The 20,431-nt window shown below is 39.9% G+C and overlaps 1 protein-coding gene across 9 annotated transcripts in view; it reads right to left on the bottom strand.

The window, feature by feature from the left end:
* The window catches only part of LOC117427731 (casein kinase I), a 72,983-nt gene that overhangs the window by 7,748 nt on the left and 44,804 nt on the right, over positions 1-20,431 (bottom strand). The window contains exons 5-13 of one of the 9 annotated variants that reach the window (XM_058994950.1): positions 14,766-14,917; positions 13,004-13,238; positions 11,616-11,701; positions 11,428-11,512; positions 10,978-11,126; positions 10,613-10,720; positions 7,789-7,899; positions 6,970-7,076; positions 3,124-3,147 (exon numbers count right to left, since the gene is read on the bottom strand). In XM_058994950.1, the coding sequence (XP_058850933.1) occupies positions 3,124-3,147; positions 6,970-7,076; positions 7,789-7,899; positions 10,613-10,720; positions 10,978-11,126; positions 11,428-11,512; positions 11,616-11,701; positions 13,004-13,238; positions 14,766-14,917 (1,057 nt within the window). The remainder of the gene's footprint in view (positions 1-3,123; positions 3,148-6,969; positions 7,077-7,788; positions 7,900-10,612; positions 10,721-10,977; positions 11,127-11,427; positions 11,513-11,615; positions 11,702-13,003; positions 13,239-14,765; positions 14,918-20,431) is intronic. The other 8 variants (XM_058994951.1, XM_058994952.1, XM_058994954.1 and 5 more) reach the window with 8 other exon arrangements.

The following is a 20,431-nucleotide window of genomic DNA, read 5'->3' as shown; positions in this document are numbered from 1 at the left end:
AAAGTGTACAACAAGCCGCGGTTTAATCCGAAACCTGTACAGAAATTCAAGAGCAAGTAGCTTCAAATTTCATTTTTTTTTATGTCCCCTTACCTTCATGATGCTTGCATCATTCCAAGTGGTTCTTGCTGTAATTACTCAATAGTACTTTTTTTTTTTTTTTTTTTATTGAGTGTTAGGGTGCTTTTACTAGGATCAGTGCTTTAGTTCTATTTGCCTGCCATAGACATGTCTAAGATAGACTAGATGTGCCGGTGTCTTTATTGACGTACAAGCCAGTGCCATCTAGTGATCAGCTGCTTTGAACAAGGACAGTTTTTCTGGCAATACACTGCTGTGCACTAAATGGTGTGGGTGCTTACTCATATAAAAGACTCTTTGGCTGATCTAGTCTGCATTATGTATGTCTATAGCAGACAACTAGAACTGAAGAGCAGCTTCTTAACCCCAGTCAAAACACCTTAACACAGACCAAAAACCTGAACAAAAAACCAATACGAACCACACAGAATAACTGCAAACAATAACTCCAAAAACAGCATTTAAAGCTACTTACTTTTAAGGAAATACTAATCAAATTGATTTAACAATATCATATACATATTTGGGGTCTGAAAATAATCATTCTTCCCTACATACTATTCATCTCTCCTTCCATTCGGTCGACGACCAGGTGTAGGTGCGACATACACATGGGCACCTCTACTATCCTCATACCACAAACACCACGGGTTTAGAAGACTGCTCTCGATCCTCATAACACAAACACCACGGGTTTAGAAGACTGATCTTACTGTGGTTTTTTGGGGAACATATTTCTCTGTTTTGAAACTAGTAAGGTCGATCATCGGCATACATGAGATTGAATATTTATATGTTGAAAAACTGTCTATCAAACTCTGTCTAGGCTAGAGTAACTGCATGAAGAGATCACTATAAAACTGAAGAAAGGCCTCAAGGGTGCTTTGTGAACTGCCCACCGATCTAAACAGATTGGGCTGGAAGAGATATTGCATCAATAGTCTCGGACCCATCGGAGGCACAATCATTTTCACAAGCCTCTTATCCGCTGATTGTACCTCAGCAGTTCTACATGTATACATAAAAAGAAAAAGAAAAAACACTATAGAGAACACAAGTTTAAAAAGTGCATGCACACGGTGTGAAGAGAAAGCTCCAGACTGTGACACACAGAAAGCGTCAGGAGTGGATTACAGGTGTTCTAGATGTCTCTACAGAGAAGAGAGAGCAGGCAGGCCGGCTCTGAGGAATCTACCCACATACAGGACCCTAAAAGCATTCAGTGCCAGCAGCGTGGCAGGCTGCCCGGGCAAGCACAGATAGAGGTGCTTGTTTCTGCAGCATCAGTAAACGAGCGAGTGACAAAAACAGCATTAAAGAGTGAACAGCTTCAAATGACATGTCCATCACTCCTGTTACCTTTTTATATGAATTCATATGTACAGTTAACCCCCCTCTCTTCTGGTAGGAGAGTCTTCATGGGCTCACTTTGGGAGGACAAGAGGAACTCAAAGTATCAAGACAACAGTGTTGTGTGAAAAATGCTTGTGCCGGTTTTCCGGTGCTATGAATGAATCAATTGCTTAAGTATAATGAGTTGCATTCATATTAAAATGTCTATAGATGACCGAGGTGACGTTCTGGCATAACTGCTGTATTGAGCCTAATCGTCATACACTACCTAAGGGTTTTGCAGAGTGTCTAGTGCAAGGCTACTGCAAATAATATTTGCTTTTTTTTCTGTTGCTAGAAATACACACTAGGTGGCACTGTGTTCATCCACTCTTCTTGATCTTTATTATGCATCTGTGGTGCAGAACAAAAGCAGCTACAACTAAATGACTGGCCTTGAAGCCAAAGCAGTTGACACAAAGCTCAGTATTTGACCAATGGCATTCATCAATTGCAAAATGAAACCCAGTTAATGGGATTTGAAGCGATTTATTCTTTAAGGCTCATTTATCCTCCTCAATCCTTAAAATCAATGTTGGGTTTTCTTTATAAATCTTGCACAGTCATTTTAGGGATGCCTTTAAAATGGGGGGGTCTTGGCACTAAAAGAACCACCGCGAGATACTTCTAAAGGAAATCGTTCATTTCAGTACCTCCAGAGGCCAAGGAGGAGACATTAGTGTCAGCTGGGTGACAAGTGGAGACTCATACCCACAACTCCTGTACCTGCAGCCTGACGAGTAGCTCAAACCGACCAAGACTTGGCATCCTTGAGCCAAATGAGGATTTTAGTTTACACAGCACTGCAGCATTCAACAGCTGATGCAAGTATTAAAAAAGAATGCATTTAGATCCTGTGGGCACATTCCGTTGAAAAGAGCGAGTCAGCCCCTTCTCGGAGGAATCAGCTGTGCTGTTACTTTGACCCATGTGGATATTAATGGTGTGCAGGTGGATTGTGCTGAAAGTGCTGTTCACTGAAAGATACTTTGGCCTGTCTACTAAGAGTACAAGTATGTCTAGATCATACATCCCTAAATAACAACTGCAAATACAAAACCCATCAGTATTGTGATAAGATATACGGGATATCCATGTTAAAAATATGCAAGGCAAAAAACTGACTATTTGGTACCATGCTATTGTACTGTACACAGTGGTAATGCACTTCAAGATGGATTTATTTTTCTAGATTTATATTAGCAAATGTCACTGTCTGGTATTTCTAATCTATGGGATTTGACATACTTTTCTTGCAAATGCTTAACTATACGACAATGAGACTGAGGTACTGTAAAACTGTATATATTAGAGGTTCTGTAAACAAAACATAAAGCATCCCAAGGGCCATAACGCAAGCCATATGGCATCAACAGCTATGCATGGTACAAAGCAAGTGCCTTATAATAATGAAATAACACTGTGCTTACCACCAGGTTACAAGTCTGACCTACTAGGGAAATAAACAGCACTTTACCCACACAAACCACCTTGGAAATACAGCACCAACATCCCTCTGCACCTCTCGCTTTTTAAAAACCAAATTGTGAGAGAGCGGTCAGACCCAGAGAATTGTTTGGTTTTATTTGTAAATCCCAAAGTCTAGTCTGGTCCACTCCCTGTTCATGTGGACTGGAGAGAGGGACTCACCACAAGTTGAGCATTTTCACGCAGCTACAGAGAGTGTAAAGAGAAAAGACAAAGAGATTAATACACAGAGGTGAGATGGGACTGTCCTCATGCTAGCCAGACGTGCAGAAGAGAGAGAGAGAGAGAGATAGAGAGAGAGGGAGAGGACAGGGATTTACCCAGGGCGAGTGCCACGACTTACTTGATTGTCCTTTTTTAGGCTCATTTTTATTCTACTCTTACTGATCATTTTTTATTTGAACCGTTCGCAAAATAGGAGTCCATATTTATCACTAGGCATAAACACTGTGCAGCATTTATTTTCAGTCCTAAAAAGGCAGCACATAATTTTATGGCTTGAATGAAAGCAATCTTGCAGCTATCAACTGCAGTTCGAATATTCTTACAACCTCAATTATCAAGCTAGCATACATATAGAATGTTGAAGTACTATCTTTAAAATTTACCATCTGTGTAACTGTAGGACTGTTGAAACAAGGACAAAGTGATTTTAGTGAATTACTGGATCCAATATTTCACACGTTGGCAATCCTGAAACAAATGTTTTGTTATGAAGATCGAAGGTGGTATTCTACGTGAAATATTGGAGCAAAGTTAACAATTTTGCCCTAAATGGCCTTTTTCACATAAAACAGCACTAAAGGTTTTGTTTGGTAAGGAATGACTTCCTCAAAATAATAATAACGAAATAATTTTCTTTAATTGAAATTTATCCTAGCTACTGTTTATCTAGCTTCTAAATTCTAACCTGCTCTGCACTCTACAGTATTTGCTTTTTAAACTAATAAAATACAGCATCTATTAGAATATAAATGTAGATTTATGGCTTACAATTGCAACATTCCCCTCTAAAGCAATGCTCATGCCCTTTCTGTCACTGTAAACTGCCCTCGGCTTCATCTTATGTTATTAACCAAACTAAAACAGGCAGCCCAGCAATATCAGTGGATATTGCTATTTATTAGTCATGACATTCAGCATTCAGTGATTTGACAAGCTATTACATCAGCACTAAACTCATTTTGAACTTATATATATATATATTTCAAAGCACATGTGCCTCTTACAGCACAAGCTTGGTCTACTGACTTGACCCAACCTGTTAAGTCTCGGGAGTCCTCAAGGGAAATGAAGAGCTACGCTTTCACAATGAGATATTGGAAGAGATGCAAGAGCAGGATTTTCTAAAGCAATCACAAGGATTGCCTTTCTGTCTTCCTACGCTGGGTAGCAATATACCCGTGTTACAATTTACTTGGTTATCATAAAACACAGCAGGAATAATAAAGTGGGAAAATCAATTTGGCTCTGGATTATGAACATTTGTAATATTAATATCACAAGAGAACACATCAAAAGGAACACCTGCATTGTATTATAGACCGAGCGGTCAGGCTGGCATCCCGGATAAATCCCTTTGGAGTTGGACTAAAAGCAAAAAGAGATCATTCGAAAAAGAGCAGGCAGCAGATCACACAACACTACATCAGATCAGCCCTAAACCCAACATAATGAAGTATTTGTGGAGTTTCACCATTGGGTCGGCATGGTTTAGGCTGAAGTTGCCTGTAACCTGCTTTTGGCTACACACAGCTATCAATACATATACAAGGTCCCAAAAGCAGAGTGTGATTTCCAATGCTTTTGGATTCCTATTGTAAATTTAAGCACAAAGAGATCTAGGGCGGTACATGCGTGTTGACGAAGCTCCATTATCACCCCATAATTGAGCAGGAATCCACTCTCGCTCAATAAGGGTTCTGAGTCACTGTTTAGAGAGAAAGAAAAGTAGGTTTTTGTTTTAATGGAGGGCACATATGTTTTGTTTTCTACGGAATGAAACAAAGCTGAACATGCTGATGTATTCTGCGGTTTTAAAATGTTATTTTCCATTATGGATCCATTTGATGAAACAAATGATATTTCATATAAATCATGTAATGCAGTGATACTGTTTATACACTAGGTTTGAATAAAGTAGTGAGGACACACTCAAGCTAGACTCAGTCATGTTTGCTATCAGACAAGGAGGCAAATTAGAAAGCTTTAGAAAGTTCACCAAACTACCAAATTAACTCATCTTCACCCAGAGGTAACCCAACTAATTCAAAGCATCGGTGGGGTTTTGGAAGGCTAATACAGCAAACCAGTCTGCATTGCACGTCTCCCGCTTAATGTGCAAGCACCTAGTTAATACCACTTGTAATCTGGTATTCAGACTCACACACAGATCAAATGAAATCATATCAGTTGTCAAATCCAAATTGTTACAGGCGTCAGCTACAGGGAACACAACAGCTTATGGTGTTAGTCCAAGAAACTTGTTTGCCTTCACCTGCCAAGTTTTAAAAGTACACATTTTATCTACAAGGGAGTTGTAAAGTGGCCAGCTGACTTTATGATCATCTAGTGTCATTTTAAAGTGATAAAAACATTGACGGAAATGCCAAGCAGGACTGCAGCAGGTTCCAGAGACACAGTGACTAGCCCCATTCTAGCAGTCAATGAATAGCAAGAGCTCCAGTTTGTCAGTCCATGTCTTTACAGTGTGCCAAAGACCCACTCTTCTGTTTTGCTTTAAGGATCTCAGGCTTTTAAATGTTTTACATGTGTCAGAAAAACAGGGATGTATTGATTGCATTTCATTTGATCTTTTGGTTTTATGTTGTAACCATGGAAACCTTTGTTTTTATTTTTACATTTGAGATGCAAATTGAGGTCGATTCATTACTGCTGTAGATGAAGCAACGTTTTTTTTTTTTTTTTTTCCCCTGCAAATGATTATCAAAGGAACAAGCTCTAGTTGTTAGTCAAATGTTGTGTCTAAAATGTTCGCATTATCATATCAAACTAGGGTTTGAAGGGATCTTGTGTAAATCAGTCCACAGGAAACAAACTTGTCTCCGCTTTAAATACATGACAGTATCTGTTTTCCCGAACAGTTTTGCCTACATTTATTCAGGCTCATGAGGTGGTGGGTGTACCAGACAAGCATTATATAACAATGACTGTGTTTCAATGTCAATATTCATTTTATTGATTTTATACACAAGATCCCTTCAAACTTTTGCTTGAACAAAAGTTATTGTATTTCTTGCTCTTATTGTATTACTTGTATTGTAACGCTTGAAATGTTTTTGCTTACGATTGTAAGTCGCCCTGGATAAGGGCGTCTGCTAAGAAATAAATAATAATATTGGCCTTGGTTGTGTACATGCCCCAATAAGGTATTCTAAAATCACTTTTTTTTTATTATTGATGTTAAAATTTAGTGTTCAACTATTTAAAACCCGATAAGAATGTCCAATTCTGTTCCCTCACCAAAGCAACTCCCAACAACAGCTCTGGAGAAGTTAAGGTCAGTGGGCCTCCTCTGATCCCATTGTGGCAGCTGGACCAAATTTAGCAAGTGCTTTTGTAACGCCTAATGAGGACAAATGATTTAGAAGATCGGTAAAGAAATTGTTCTGTAATGTGGCCTCATGAAGCGATAAATTCCCTGCCCAATTAACAATCACTTGACCCAGTATTTAAAAAACGTCATAATTAATTAAAGCAGAGAAGCCAGGAGGATGTAATAAAACAGTAGATTCGGGAGCAGCTTGTGGATAATTATCTATCTGCTGGGAACAGGCAACTCACCCACCCCCCAACGAACAAATGCATACCCAGTGGCAAAATACTCCCTCCCCTTGCCAACCACTTCACCCTCCCACTCTGGCTGTTTTAGAACGGGGAACACATGGAGATGGGTGCAAACAGTCATGCAGAAGCACAGATAAGGTTGCATCACTGGAGAGACCCGGGCAGTGCTGTGGAAAGGAGTAAGGGTCCTTCTGTACATACTTAGCCTCGTCCACCACCTCCACCTCTGCCTGGGCTGTGATTGGTGCATTGGAGTGGGCAGCCAAGGGGTCGTCTGCATTCAGCTCTCCATTGGTCGAACTGACAACCTGGAGTAAGTGGGAAGAAGAGGAGGCGCTGAGGATTGAAGACCAGTTTCTAAACGGTGTGTTCCAACGTAATGCAACATTTATTTTAAAAGAGGCTTAAAAGAGTTCTTAACTAGTTTCCCTCTGTATACTTTTTTCTTTCTAATCAAGCCTTTGTGACTTTTCAATCTGTTTAATACACCACGGTTGCCTCAAAACAGTTCATTTGCACATCTGGTACACCGCAGCGTAACCATTAACCTGTCCCCCCAGCAACACTATGCCCACAGTGGACGTGAGAAGTGCCACATTTGTTCTGTGCGGTTTTTCCTTACTGATGTATTTCTTAAAGCGAGTTTTGCAGTGGGCTGGTTAATAGTTACACTCTGGTGTGCTGTGCTTATGCTATTCTAAGAGCTCTACTGAGGCCACAGGGGTGCTTTAAAGTTTTTTTTTTTTTAAAGTCACAAGGATGTGAGAACACAAAACAGAAAATACAAAAGAGTGAATCTAAACAAGTAGAGTGCATTAGTGAAGAAAACAAATATCAATTTCCTTACCCCTGATTAACTTAGTAGCATTTTCACAGCACCATTTAGTTACATATTTCATTCTTTCTAATGCATACATCTTATCCACAGCACCTACGGTGGACTTATCAACTGCTCCCAGTTCACACCAACACAAAAAAGACCACAAACTAGAAGGGGCCACAAGTCCTGAATGTGTGTACCTGTACTGATCCCCCGTGCCTGTCCGCAGCCAGGTGGGACGTTAGGTAAGAGGTATTTGTCTGCCGATTGGGCTGCACTTCCCAGGCTCCTCTGCGGTCTGAAGAAGCCGTCTGCTCGGAGGGTGTTAGTGAGCGCGAGAGGGGGAGGTGAGTGGTGCAAAACCGTGGTCATGCAGCACAGCAGAGAGAAGAGCCCAAGCAAAGCAATAAGATAACGTGTTAGTTATTAAAAAATAAATAAAACAAAGAGCTGGGAAAAGCCTGACATAAAAAACACTGCAAGGGAACAGTGCGCTATACCACAGGGTTGGTGGATATTACAGTGCAGAGTTGTGAACTATTCCTTTGGCAGGTGCTGTGGCTCCAACCTTTTGATACTGTGCTAGTTTAGTGGTATCCAATGGGCTTAGCCAATGCTTGGTATGTGAAAGGCTTACCAAACAGTGTGTGGGGTTCAGAACAAACCCATTGTTTACAGGAAGTCTTCTGTGTTCCACCTTACCATATCTTGTACATTTGGTGCCAAGATCAAAGCCATGTCTCTTCAATCTACTTTTCTTATTCCTGGGTCATTCCAGCTCATCTGGACAAAATTCTGGGACGGTGCTTCTAACATTTGCGGTTAATGATGCATCACACCACGTGTGATTGAGAAAAGGGTTCCAGTGTAGGTGTTGTGTGGAGGAAGAGAAGAGCTGTGAAACTCATAACCCACATAGCAAAAATGTGTCTGAAGGTGGGAAAACATGGCCATTTTGAATCATCTTATTTCTCTCCATGTGGGGGTTAACAAATTGCATTTATTTTAAATCTCGTGTCAAGAGCTTTCTAACAATTTTAAAATCGACAAGTGACTGACGTAAGGGGTTGATTTAAAAGCGGTTTTACAATCAATTTCCCTTATTAGCATCTGCGGCATTATCCATTCTCCTTCTACTGGAGTTCTTTCTTTGTATTTTATACTTTAATATTTAGAAAATGCTGATATTTCACAGACAAGCACTATAGAAGTGCTACTCTCTGGTATGAAATCGCTTTTTGTACTGCAGATCAGTTTTACACTCATGGGACCTACTACACAGAAATTGATTAGATTGAAGAAATTGTTTTATTTTTTAAGTCTGTACTTAAAAAGTATAAAAACAACAAGCAAAATATGTTCAGCACAGGAAAAAAGTCAACCAGTGATAATGCTAATAAACAGGTAAAAAAAAAAAAAAAAAAAAAAGGATTTGGTTAGCAGTCCAAACATTAGAACGGCTCATCTCTCTTCCCTGGCAAGCTTTAATATAAACGTGTTCCCCACGTGAACCCACAGGTCCTGGGAAAGCGGATACAGCAGAGTGGAATCACAGACAGAGCTAGCCAATACAGCGCGCTGCAGAGCTGGGAAGTGAGGGATCACCTTGCCAGCTCAGGGCGTCCCCATTGCTCTCCGATCAATAAGCAGCATCCCAGTTGCCCCACTTCCCATCTGTCACTGATGTTACAACAATAGACTGGCAGATGTCTTCCCATTTTAGTTCTTTAAACCGGTCTTAAAATCTCAAGGTATTTTTGTATTAAAAAGCTACAGTGCACCACAAATCAGGTTCAAGTTTGCACAAATTCCTTGCATTTGTTTATTCCATTCTTTCAGAGTTATGCAAGGTCGTTTTAATTGCAAGGACACCCGCTTGCCATCACACGATGCAACATGAAGACATTGAAAAAAGACTTGTAGTTGAAACGTTTGTCATTGAATTTTTATATATAATATATATATATATATATATATATATATATATATATATATATATATATATATATATATATATATATATATATATATATATATATATATATATATATATATATATAAGGATCCTTTCTAAATGCAGCACCAGTGTGTTTAGTCGTTCTGGATGCAAATACTATTTGAACTGCTTTATTATTAAGCAGTGAGGGGAAGAAAGCTTGTGTCCCAACAACTGACTGTGTAGTTTTCTGATATTGTAGAGTTCACAGCAGGTTAGCCTTTGGAAGTATGTAGTTAACAGGCTCCAAGACTGTGGGGCAATGCAGCTTTAAAAATGTACCCCATTATTAATCATGAGGATCTTTAAAAACACCTCAGCTTACTCTCTGTGATTAACAATTAAAATGGATACAGGCATACAATAACAGGGTACATTTTGACAAGAAAAGATAAGAGTCATTTAAATTGTGATGCTACCGTCACAAGATATATATGTTTTGGGTGAAAGAAAACACCAACAAGAGACTGGGTTCAATGCAAACTGGGCAGTGCACATTTCATAGCAAGATATTACTGTTAAATTAAAGCATGAAAAAGTTTTGTTTTGTGCCCAAATTGTGATACATGATGCATCCAGTGTCTATCTGATGTTTTGTGCCTGTTTCTATACTTTTAGAAAGAGAATTTTAAAATTGTCAAATAAAGTACATTTTGCTATCAACTATCAAGTTCTTGGTTATGAAAAAACTGGATAATTTCTTGGTTGTTGGAATAAGAGAATCAACAGGTCATGTGAATCCTAAGAGACACAGCGATTGGAAAAGAAACACATTGTGTTTAAATGTACAGCTTAGTAGCACTTGAGTTCTTATACGAAGGCTCCCAACAAGAGCTTTAAAAAGGGGGAGCTTGTCTATACACAAATGTCATACACTAATGCTTGCTTAAATACAGTAATATGATTCTGATTCTGACCAAGGGATGTGGTTCTTTGATAACCAAGAAAATCTGAGACTAGCATATAAACTGAGTGAATTCAATGCATGTGGATTGTAGTGTCTCAGGCTCTGTGGATCGTGCACCCACCTGATTGCGGAGCGGCTGTTGCTGGGAAGGCCGGTCTTTGTGGACGTGACTCTCGCGTGTGATCGCTGATGTTCCTGAATCCACGTGAACCGACCCCACTGGCGTGGGCTGAGTAAAGAGACAAGCAGCGTTTAAAACTGGGGCGTTTAGACCGTCGACAATAGGAAGGACTTCTGAGGTTCTTCATTTTATAACTGAAAACATCTTTGAAGCCATATAGAAGTACTACAATGCATTGGTTTTCCAACTTTTTCCAAACAAATGCAAATGACAACCTCATGATAAAGAAAGCATTCTTCGTTTATTACCCAGTTACTGGCAGTTTTATAATCAAGAAACAACGATAAATAAAAGTAAATGCTCACAATTTGCCGCCCGACCCAGTCGTAAGTGTAATCAAACGTGTAGCCTTTCCTCTCAAACAGCTCAGTAAACAACGTCCGTAAATATTCATAGTCGGGCTTTTCAAAGAAATCTAACCGTCTCACATAGCGCAGGTACGTGGACATCTCTTCTGGAACAAGAAAGAGGGGCGTTATAGAAGCACATTGTTCTTCATGTTTCTAATACAGCAAGACATGGTTCCAATCGCTTCTTTTCCTCTTAAACTGAAATCTGCACACACACTGAAGAGGCAGATATCTTCAAGAAGCGATCGAGAAATAAATACAGGTTTACCATAATGTGTGTCTCTTCTATAGTGGAAAATGTGAGATCTATGAAGGAAAAAAGACTTTATATTATTCCTGTCAAGACATGTTTGCCATCCCTGTTGGTATTCTGCGGATGAGAGCCAAGCTGAGGTGTGACCGTACCTGGGAAGTTCTCACAGAGAACCTCTATGGGAGTGTTTCGTTTTGTGTCTCCGATCTTCTGATAGCGTTCCTTCAGGGTGTCTGCCTGCAAAGCAACACGGATTCATGGTGGTTCATTTAGCATTTCAGAGTTTATAAAACCAGCAGTTTTCATTAGTCAATTAAAAAACAAAAAATCTGTTACATACCTTTAGCCCCTGCCAAGGAAGACTGCCCCGAAGAAAATACATAAACATATGGCCTAATGCTTCCAGGTCATCCCGCCGACTTTGTTCTTTGGAAGAAAAAGAAAAAGATCAAGCAAGACGTCAAACCAGCCAACACAAACCATTTAAAAAACCCTACATTTCAACAAAGCCCTTAGTCACGTTCAACAGAGGCACACTTAATAATGGTATGTTGAGGGGAGGGGGTCAAAATGTAGTGCCTGAATGACACTGGACAATAAAGGGAAGAGAACCAACAAAATAATTCCAGTAAATCTTACCTAATATGAATTACTGTCATTTTGTAGGCGTCTCATTTTCTTGTGATATGTTATGATAAAAGTAAGACGTGATCTGCAGATTTTTTTAAATAGTGGAAAGGTGTGCATATTTTATAATGGAAAATATGAGTGACATAGCATATTAGGTAATATTTACTGGGATTATTTTATATACTATTTTTCTAAATATTTAGTGTGCCCAATTAGTTTAACTCCGATTTTCTCCCTAATTCGGAATGTCCAAAAATTTTTTTTTATTTCTCCTCATCGCAGCAATTCCACACACAGCTCAGGAGATCTGAAGGTTCAGTCGGCATCCTCAGATCCCATGACCAAGCCAGCTTCCCCTTTTACACCCAGGAACTAGACAGCAGATGTCCATGAGCTACAGGTCTCTGGAGGACAAAGGCCAGCCCTGCAGGTGTCTGCTCTGAGCTCACTGGGTGCCTAGCCAGCTGGGTTCATTGCAGTGCGATGAGGAGAAAACAGTCCTCTACTGTTTTACCTCCCAATGCAACACTCCCTTTGGAATCCCCAGCAAAGACCAGCGACTGCACAACCAGGATGCGAACCTGCGCTGTATGACCACGTGGCTGTGCTTCTACCAGGAGTGCCACTCTGGGATCCCATTTACTGGGGTTATTTGTCAGCTCTATGTACTTTAAGATACATCATCAAGTTTAGAAATCAAATGACTCTACTAAATGGAGTACATTTCCCCAGGATATTTTCCTTAACTGAATTAGCACAGTAGTTTGCAACTAAATAATGTTTACTTTGTTTGGTTACGACTTCAAAAATGGCAAATATTGCTTACTCTGTGCAACATTACAACCCTCTCCACCCTACACACTGCTACAACAAACACAGGCTGTTCTTTGGAAACACATTAGCTGCTGTTAGTGCTGGAACCACCTAGGAGGCCTGCTCTGCAAAGCTGTTGAACTGAATGATTCACAGGCGAGGAAATCCGTGGAGACAGATTGCTGACGAGGAGCCAAAAGGAGTTCTGTGATTTAATAAAGCAGAGGCCTTGAACCAACTGAACTGACAGTAGCACCTATCTCCCCAGTATGGGGCTAGACCCACCTTTCCCTAGATGAGTGTTGATGGACATGTATCTGGCAGTCCCGGTCAAGCTCTTGTGTTCCCGGTAGGGGATGTGTTTTTTGGTTTCAGGGTCTATGTACTCCTTGGCCAGTCCAAAGTCTATTATGTGAATAATGTGTTCCTTCTTGTTGCCCTGCCGTCCAATGAGGAAATTCTCGGGCTTCACATCCCTGTATATCAAATTCTTTGAGTGCACGTACTCCATCCGCGAGATCTGCAGAGAAAGACACCACAAAGCTATATCAAGAAGTAAGATTAGCAATACAAAACTGGCAAACGTCTTCCTGAGGACATTTTATATATATAGATCTTGAGAAAAAGAAACATTCTGAATGTTTGCCATTTCTTTTCTTTAAAAGAACTCCCAGAAGCGAGAGGCATCGGCTCGCACTTGAGTACATTTGAATGGGTCAAATATGGTTAACTATTTGTATTCACATACGTAGGAGAGAACTTGTGGAAAACCTTATGAAAAGACTTCCACATCCTTGTCTTGATTTTTTATAAAAACTACTGTAAAACAATGTCTGTGAAATTTGGTTTATACGTTTTAGGACAGAGGTATTAAGATCTGCCAGTGTTTATGATCATTAAAACAGATTCCTACAGTATATGTTCATATTACAGGGATTGAAATACAGCAAGTCTCCCATTGCATAGCTGTTTGATCCATTCCTGGTTTTACTAATAAGACGCACCTGAGCTTGTTACCTATACACTGGGGCTAACCAAGCACATATTCAATCCTGAAATGGGTGAAACTACTATGCGATAGAAGTCTTATTTCCATCCCTGTATTATAAACAAGTACTGTATGACAGGAATATGCATATCCATGCCAAATCAAGCGATACACAATTAGAGCTTTCAGTATTATGAAAAAGCAGACCTCTGTACTACATCCTCAGCGGGTATGTGTAAAAGTAAAGAAGATGATAGAAACTCCACAAGATCACCTTGCATGACGGCACCCCTTTGATTTCAGCTCAGTTGAAAGCTTTGAAAACTACAGGAACTGTCAATAGTAATAAAAAGGTGGATGTTTGTATCTGACTAACATTCCTTTTGAATCCGTAAGCATACGTACAAGTGATCTCTGATCCTGTAAGTAAGTTTAGAAACGAAGTTTCAGGCATCGATATATCAAAGCCCTCCAAGCAGAACGAATGACACCTACTAATACAGCTAGAACTGGATAATTCATATTAAAAAAAGTAAGGAATTTAAACTGTTTTCTTACTTTAAAAAAAAAAAAAAAAAAAGGGGGGGGGGGGGGCGACTTATCAATTACGTGCAGCTTGGAATTTAGTAGATATCACTTTAGGAATGAAGCTAAGAAAAGCGGCATTCACATATTCAACAAACTCCCTTTTCAGGTTTAGAATGATTGAATACAAAAAGATATTTGAGTGAATAGGTAATTCTGTAACAAATCATGAACCCAGCAACCTAGTTACAAGAAAATGACACAAATACATTTGAAAAAAAAAAAACACACCATCAAGCCTCTGGCTCAAATGGATCCTGAGATACAGCAATTTGATAGGTCAGATTCTCAAACCATAAAAACAAGATCTGCTATGTTTGAACCACAAAATAAACATTTGAATTGGTAGTTTCCAATACAATAAAAAGTGCCCCATGTAAAGAAATCTGATACAGTGAGGTGTTGAAATGACCGTTAAGGGTCCCGATTTGTCATAAAATAACCCGAAATGCATTAAATCAGTTCCAGACTTACCAGCTGTATGGCTATCATTAACACAGTCTTAAGTGAGAAAGTCCTGTCGCAGAGGTCAAACAGGTCTTCTAGGCTGGGACCCAGTAGCTCCAGGACCATGGCATTGTACTTCCCACACGGGCCAAAGTAAAACACCTGGGGCAATCCCTCTGCTGTGGGACAGGGAAACAAGGAGACAGTCAGCAGCACTCAAAACACAACAGGCTGGACATTCATAGGACTGCTAGATTCACTTAACTTTTCATCTGCACCATTCGGATTAAAATACTGGATTGGTCATACCAAACATTGTGCGTATGACATTTGATCAAAGAAATCAACCCTTTTTATTTTTTTTAAATGAATACAGCACATATGGAACGTTTTTAACCTTCATTGAAAATTCAAACAATCACTGCTTAAAATGTATCAGGAAGGGGAGTGAAAATTAACACTGTACTGGTATTCATGCCTATAACACACTTCACAAAATAAACACTGCACAGAATGTTTCTCCCCTTTCTTTAATGAGTAATTTGTTGGGGTACCAGGCTGATTTAATTTTTTTAAACTGTAAAATGGCACAAATTATACTTTTGTTTTCCAGCTAATTCAAAATGAAAAGACTATTCAAATATTCACTTCAATTTTTAAAGAACATTCAAACATGAAAAATCGATGTTCGTCCAGCACTGCTAATACTGTGCAGGGAAGCTGAATTACCCCGTTTCGACCCCTAGAGGGCAGGGCTAGGTTGCCACACATTGACAAGGCTGTTTGTGGGAACGCCTGAATGGCCACCAGATAGATCAGTGGTTCCCAACCCTGGTCCTGGGGACCCCCTGTGCCTGCTGGTTTTCATTCCAACTGAGCTCTCAATTACTTAACTAGACCCTTAATTGAAAAGATCATTTGCTTAATTAGACCTGAATTGTTTTCAGCTCTTAAACAGTTGCAGAGTTCAAGCTACTTAAACGTTATAGCTAACTTGAAATCTGCAACTATTTAAGAGCTGAAAACAAGTAAAAAGGTCTAATTAAGTAAATTATCAGTTCAATTAAGGGTATTTCTTCATAGTTTACTCCATATATACATTAGTGTTGTACACATTAATACAGTGCCTTAAGGCAGCCCCAGGGGGCATGGTTGAGGCTCCCAGGTGACCCATAAAGCCATGCCACTTTCCTTCTCGGAACCACCAATAGCACGGTCTCGGAACTGTGGCTCCCAACTAGGAAAAGAACTGGAATCCAACACACCAATGCTGAATTGTGTGCTTATGTTGAAGATACAATCCACTGGCTTGAAATGGAGACAATGAAACCCATTTTGCTTGTAGTCTTTTATTCTTTGTGCAGTTCTGAAAACTTTCTAAAACTAGAAGCATTTTTAAATACAGGAACTGACTTCGATATCTAGGTAGAACACTTTATCAAAACCACAAATATACCACTGATGCATATTTAAATAAGTTAAGCATTTCTAAAGGACAGGTTATAAAAAAAAAGGCATTACAATAAATACATTGGATGGTCATACAACACCTGTCCATAGGAAGAACCGATGAAAAAAACATAAGCAGTAACCCAGGTGAGTCACTTTCCATTTTACTGAAGAACTGGGCACTTACACAGTATAGATTCTGCACAAAGTACTTTGTCAGGTTAAACAGCGAGGTGTCCTTTAGCTCCTCTGGCGTTCAGCTTCAAAACCCCTTTACTGGTTTTCTATTTAGACTATTTCATTTTGAATGACTTTATTTTGAATTTCAGCCGATGACAACTTTTTCTGCCAGGATGCTAAATTCACTTCCTGTGTAACAGATAACAGGGTCACTCCTTAGCCCAGGAAGTGAACTTCTACAAAAATAAATAAATGTAATGTTTTAAGCTTATTACACAGTATATGTGCAATAAAACTTTGACTCCATATACAGTACAAGGTGAGCTGTAGGAAGGCATAACATGCGAGTCCCCAAACAGTGTTAAGAAGGTAGAAAACCTCCGGTCCAGACAGGGAATGTACAGTGTTTTCCATCAGTAGGTACAGTATGTAAACACCGATAACAATCGTACTTGCAGTTTCCTTAACCAACTCCCACATGACTGCCATCAACTTCAATGCAAGTGTTCCAGTGGCAGCCACAGCATTCGCTAACAAGTCAGGAGAGTGCGGAAACGGCTTATTCTGTGAAACACAGCGTTCGTGAATACGCTACACTGGAGTACTACGTTTGTGAAACATATGGCTTGGATGTTCCGTTAGTTTGACCAGACCCAGTAACTCTTCAGACTATAAATACTAACAGCATAACAAAACCATACAAAATCTAAAACTGACATCAGATAATGACAAACTTACAAAGCAGTACAATCTGTGCCATGTGGTGCAATGACAATAACACTAAATGTGTGATGTTACAGTATTAGATTCTATAATTATGTTCATTATTAGTAGTTTATTTGGCAGACGCATTTATCCAAGGCGACTTACAGGTGTTACAGGAAAACATAAGATTACAGTGCAACACAAAGTTAGAATGTTAAAACAGTGCTCATTATTTAGTACCATGTCTGACTGAGAGTCCAATTATTTTACTCTGGTTTTTCTCTCTCAATTTGAATGTTACCTCCCCACTGTAACCCATTCTGGAAGGCCTGAAGTTCACTGGACAAACTCAGTTCCCTCTTTACACTTAACTAACAAACAGAACTTCCCAAGCTAGCGAACCCTGGAGACAAGGACAGGCCTATAGTCTCTGCCTGGGTCTGGACTGCTGTCAAAACCCAGCCGATTTTCCTCCCTAACCTGTGGAAGCTCAAATAGTGATGCAGCGCTGCTTATAGGCCCCCAGCTCGACTGAGATTGTAACCACTTACCCTGCACGTCACACAGTGCGGTGAGCCATTGAGGACCACTCTCACTCTCCATTCCTGAACACTTAATTCACAACATTTTAAAAATCTAAATAGCACCTTTATCCTAGATCATCACACCTGTCTGTGTGTGTGTGTGTTCAAGCCCACTATGAGCACTGAGCCATTCAAAAGCATACACAGACCTGTGCTGTTTAAAATGGAAATGATAGCCCTGATTTCCCTTCACGGGAAACCAAGCCATTTGCACTCAGGTAATCAGGGCCTGTGCTCTGTCTCCTGCATTCAAAAGTGGGAATCAGTAGATAAAGAACTAAACATTCTCCTTCTAAAAGTCTCTTTGGCAGGCATAGCTGATCAGCTAAAAGAAAAACAATTTAAGTGGCAAATCCGAGGGCTTACAAAAGAAATAACCTTCAAAATGAATAAACTTCAGTAGCAGTTGTGAATGTAATGCTGAGATGACATGCGATCTGACCTGTTTAAGATTCAGCCAGCATTATCTGTGTTTTCTGTAGCTGTCAGGGAGCAGACGGCCCTGCATTGGTTCGACCCAGTGATTAGACTGCTACTTACATTTCTCATGATTAATAATGCTACACAGAAACATTAGATTCAATTGCAACATCCAAAAGTTTAATCTTGGCAGTCTGCCTGAAGGACCGATACCCACAAGGCCTTTTTAAAGTGTTCATTCACAACGTGGACCCCAATGATTGTGTCTCTGTCTGTCATCACACTGTCCATGGTGAACACGACAACTGCCTGAAATATTCACTGATCTTCTCCAAACTTTTAATCGCGACTCCTGTTCAGATTGTATTTGGGTATAATTTAATTTTACCCATATATTTGTATTCGATCTCTCTCTCGCTGCCATTGGAAACAGCAGTTGTTCAACTGCAATACTGTAAATCTTACAATAGCCTCCAAACAAAAAAAGTTAAACTTGAGTAATCTGCATGGTGATAGGTGGATTAACACAAGTGAGGCACAACAGAAGAATTGCCTTGACATCAGGAGCAAGTTTGTACCATCTGCTGCCTATATAAAATACACCATCATTAGTACAATAAATGGACCATGTCGTCTAAGGAGGTGAATGTCAGAAGAGAACAGGGGGCTGGCTAGCCGACTGCCACAACAACTGCAGTTTTATAAAGTTTCACTTGTACTTCTTTCTCTGACAGAACAGTTTAAACAAACAATCACATCCTGAGGTACAGTACTACATCACTGCAGGCCAAGCAGACTTCTTAAAAAAGCTAGTAGCTTCATATGTCATGTGTTTATATTGTTCTTCCTATTTTATGATGTTTGCCATCGAGTTAAATCAAGACAATATAACCTTTCAACTCTGCCAGCCGCCATTTTTGAATGCAGTGCACCAAGAAATGAACAGCCTTGTGAATTTTAAAAGGGTTAAAATAGCATTGCTAGCAATTACTGCTTTGAAGACAAAAACACAACACGACAGGATATTGGTTTCATTGTCAGATTTGCATTTAGAAGCACACAGGGGTGTTCTCACACTACGACTGCTGAATAAAAAGAATGAAAAACAGCCCAAAATCATCACGTTCCCTGCTGTGAAAGCCTCTACCCATCTAAAAGGACCTGCAAAAGGGTAATTCATCCAAACAGATTTGTCTGTCTGAAAGTACTGAGGCTAGAAGGTATTTTACCTCATGGAGTTTACACCTTTGGTGTTTAGCTACGCTTTAGGGATTAAAGGATACTTTAAACTGGAAAAATATTAAAAACGGGCTGTCTGTGGTGTGAATGCTCCTACTGTAACTATCCACAGAAGCAGATGAGCCACAATCCAGCTCAGATTACACAGATCATAGGGTAATTACTGCCTGCCATGTGTGGGGGCTGTGCATGACTGCACTGCTGACTCAACCCCAAATCATCATCTGAGATCACCACCTAGTAAAATGTCTTCAATTTTATCATCCACCTCTTACGACTGCTCAGACACTTGGCAGCGTGTGTAAGCACACCTACATTTGTTTTGTATACCTTATTGTGATGTTTCCAGCCACTGTGAGTTGTTCTTAGTGCAATTACTCAAATGCTGTGCTCTTTACATTTTTTGATTACATCAGCTCTTCAGTTCTAGTTTCTGCAAAGGCCAGACATCGGCTTGACATGCTCTCTTCAAGCGATCAGAAATTTTAAGCCACAGCAATTGCTCTTGCTTTAGTGAGGCGACCTGCTGCAGGCCGGAAGTGTGACCCTAAAAAATAAAAAGCTCAGAGTGAATGGGGTGAGTTTTCAGGTCACACTGGCTCTGGAATTCCTTAAAGATGCAATAGGAAGGGAATGAAAAGCAGGAGTCAATGGTCCAGTCTGGGTATGCAGCAAATGCAGAACTAGGTTTCAGCAGACAGTGGCTATGGTTAAACCTGCAGCCTCATTACCTGACAGAACAACCGACATCTAAAACTGGGAAATGTGTCTGAATAAAAACAGAGCATCCCCTGTGTCACAACAAAGTGCATTCACCAGTCACCAGTGGTGTCCAGTCACAGTGGGTAAAATAAAATAATTAACTAATGTCCTAAAGAAACATTTGGACAAGGCATCTTTGACAAGTAGTGCTTAAAGCTTTAAGAATACAGAGGTGACAGAAAGGTTGTTTCTGAGAAAAGATGCTGGTGGGTTGGGGGTCTGCTGTGGCCACACACAGTCCCTCTGGTGGCCGCATTGAGACACACTGCCCTGGAATATTAATAAAACACAGTTTACATTCTAACAGAAGATACTGAATTCGGGGGTCGAAATTACATGCTTCTTTTTCGTACT

The sequence above is a fragment of the Acipenser ruthenus genome, chromosome 21 (genome assembly GCF_902713425.1).
Source record: "Acipenser ruthenus chromosome 21, fAciRut3.2 maternal haplotype, whole genome shotgun sequence".
In the NCBI taxonomy this organism is placed as follows: Eukaryota; Metazoa; Chordata; class Actinopteri; order Acipenseriformes; family Acipenseridae; genus Acipenser; species Acipenser ruthenus.
Note: the sequence above shows the minus strand (reverse complement) of the source record. Positions and strands in the feature narration are given on the sequence as shown.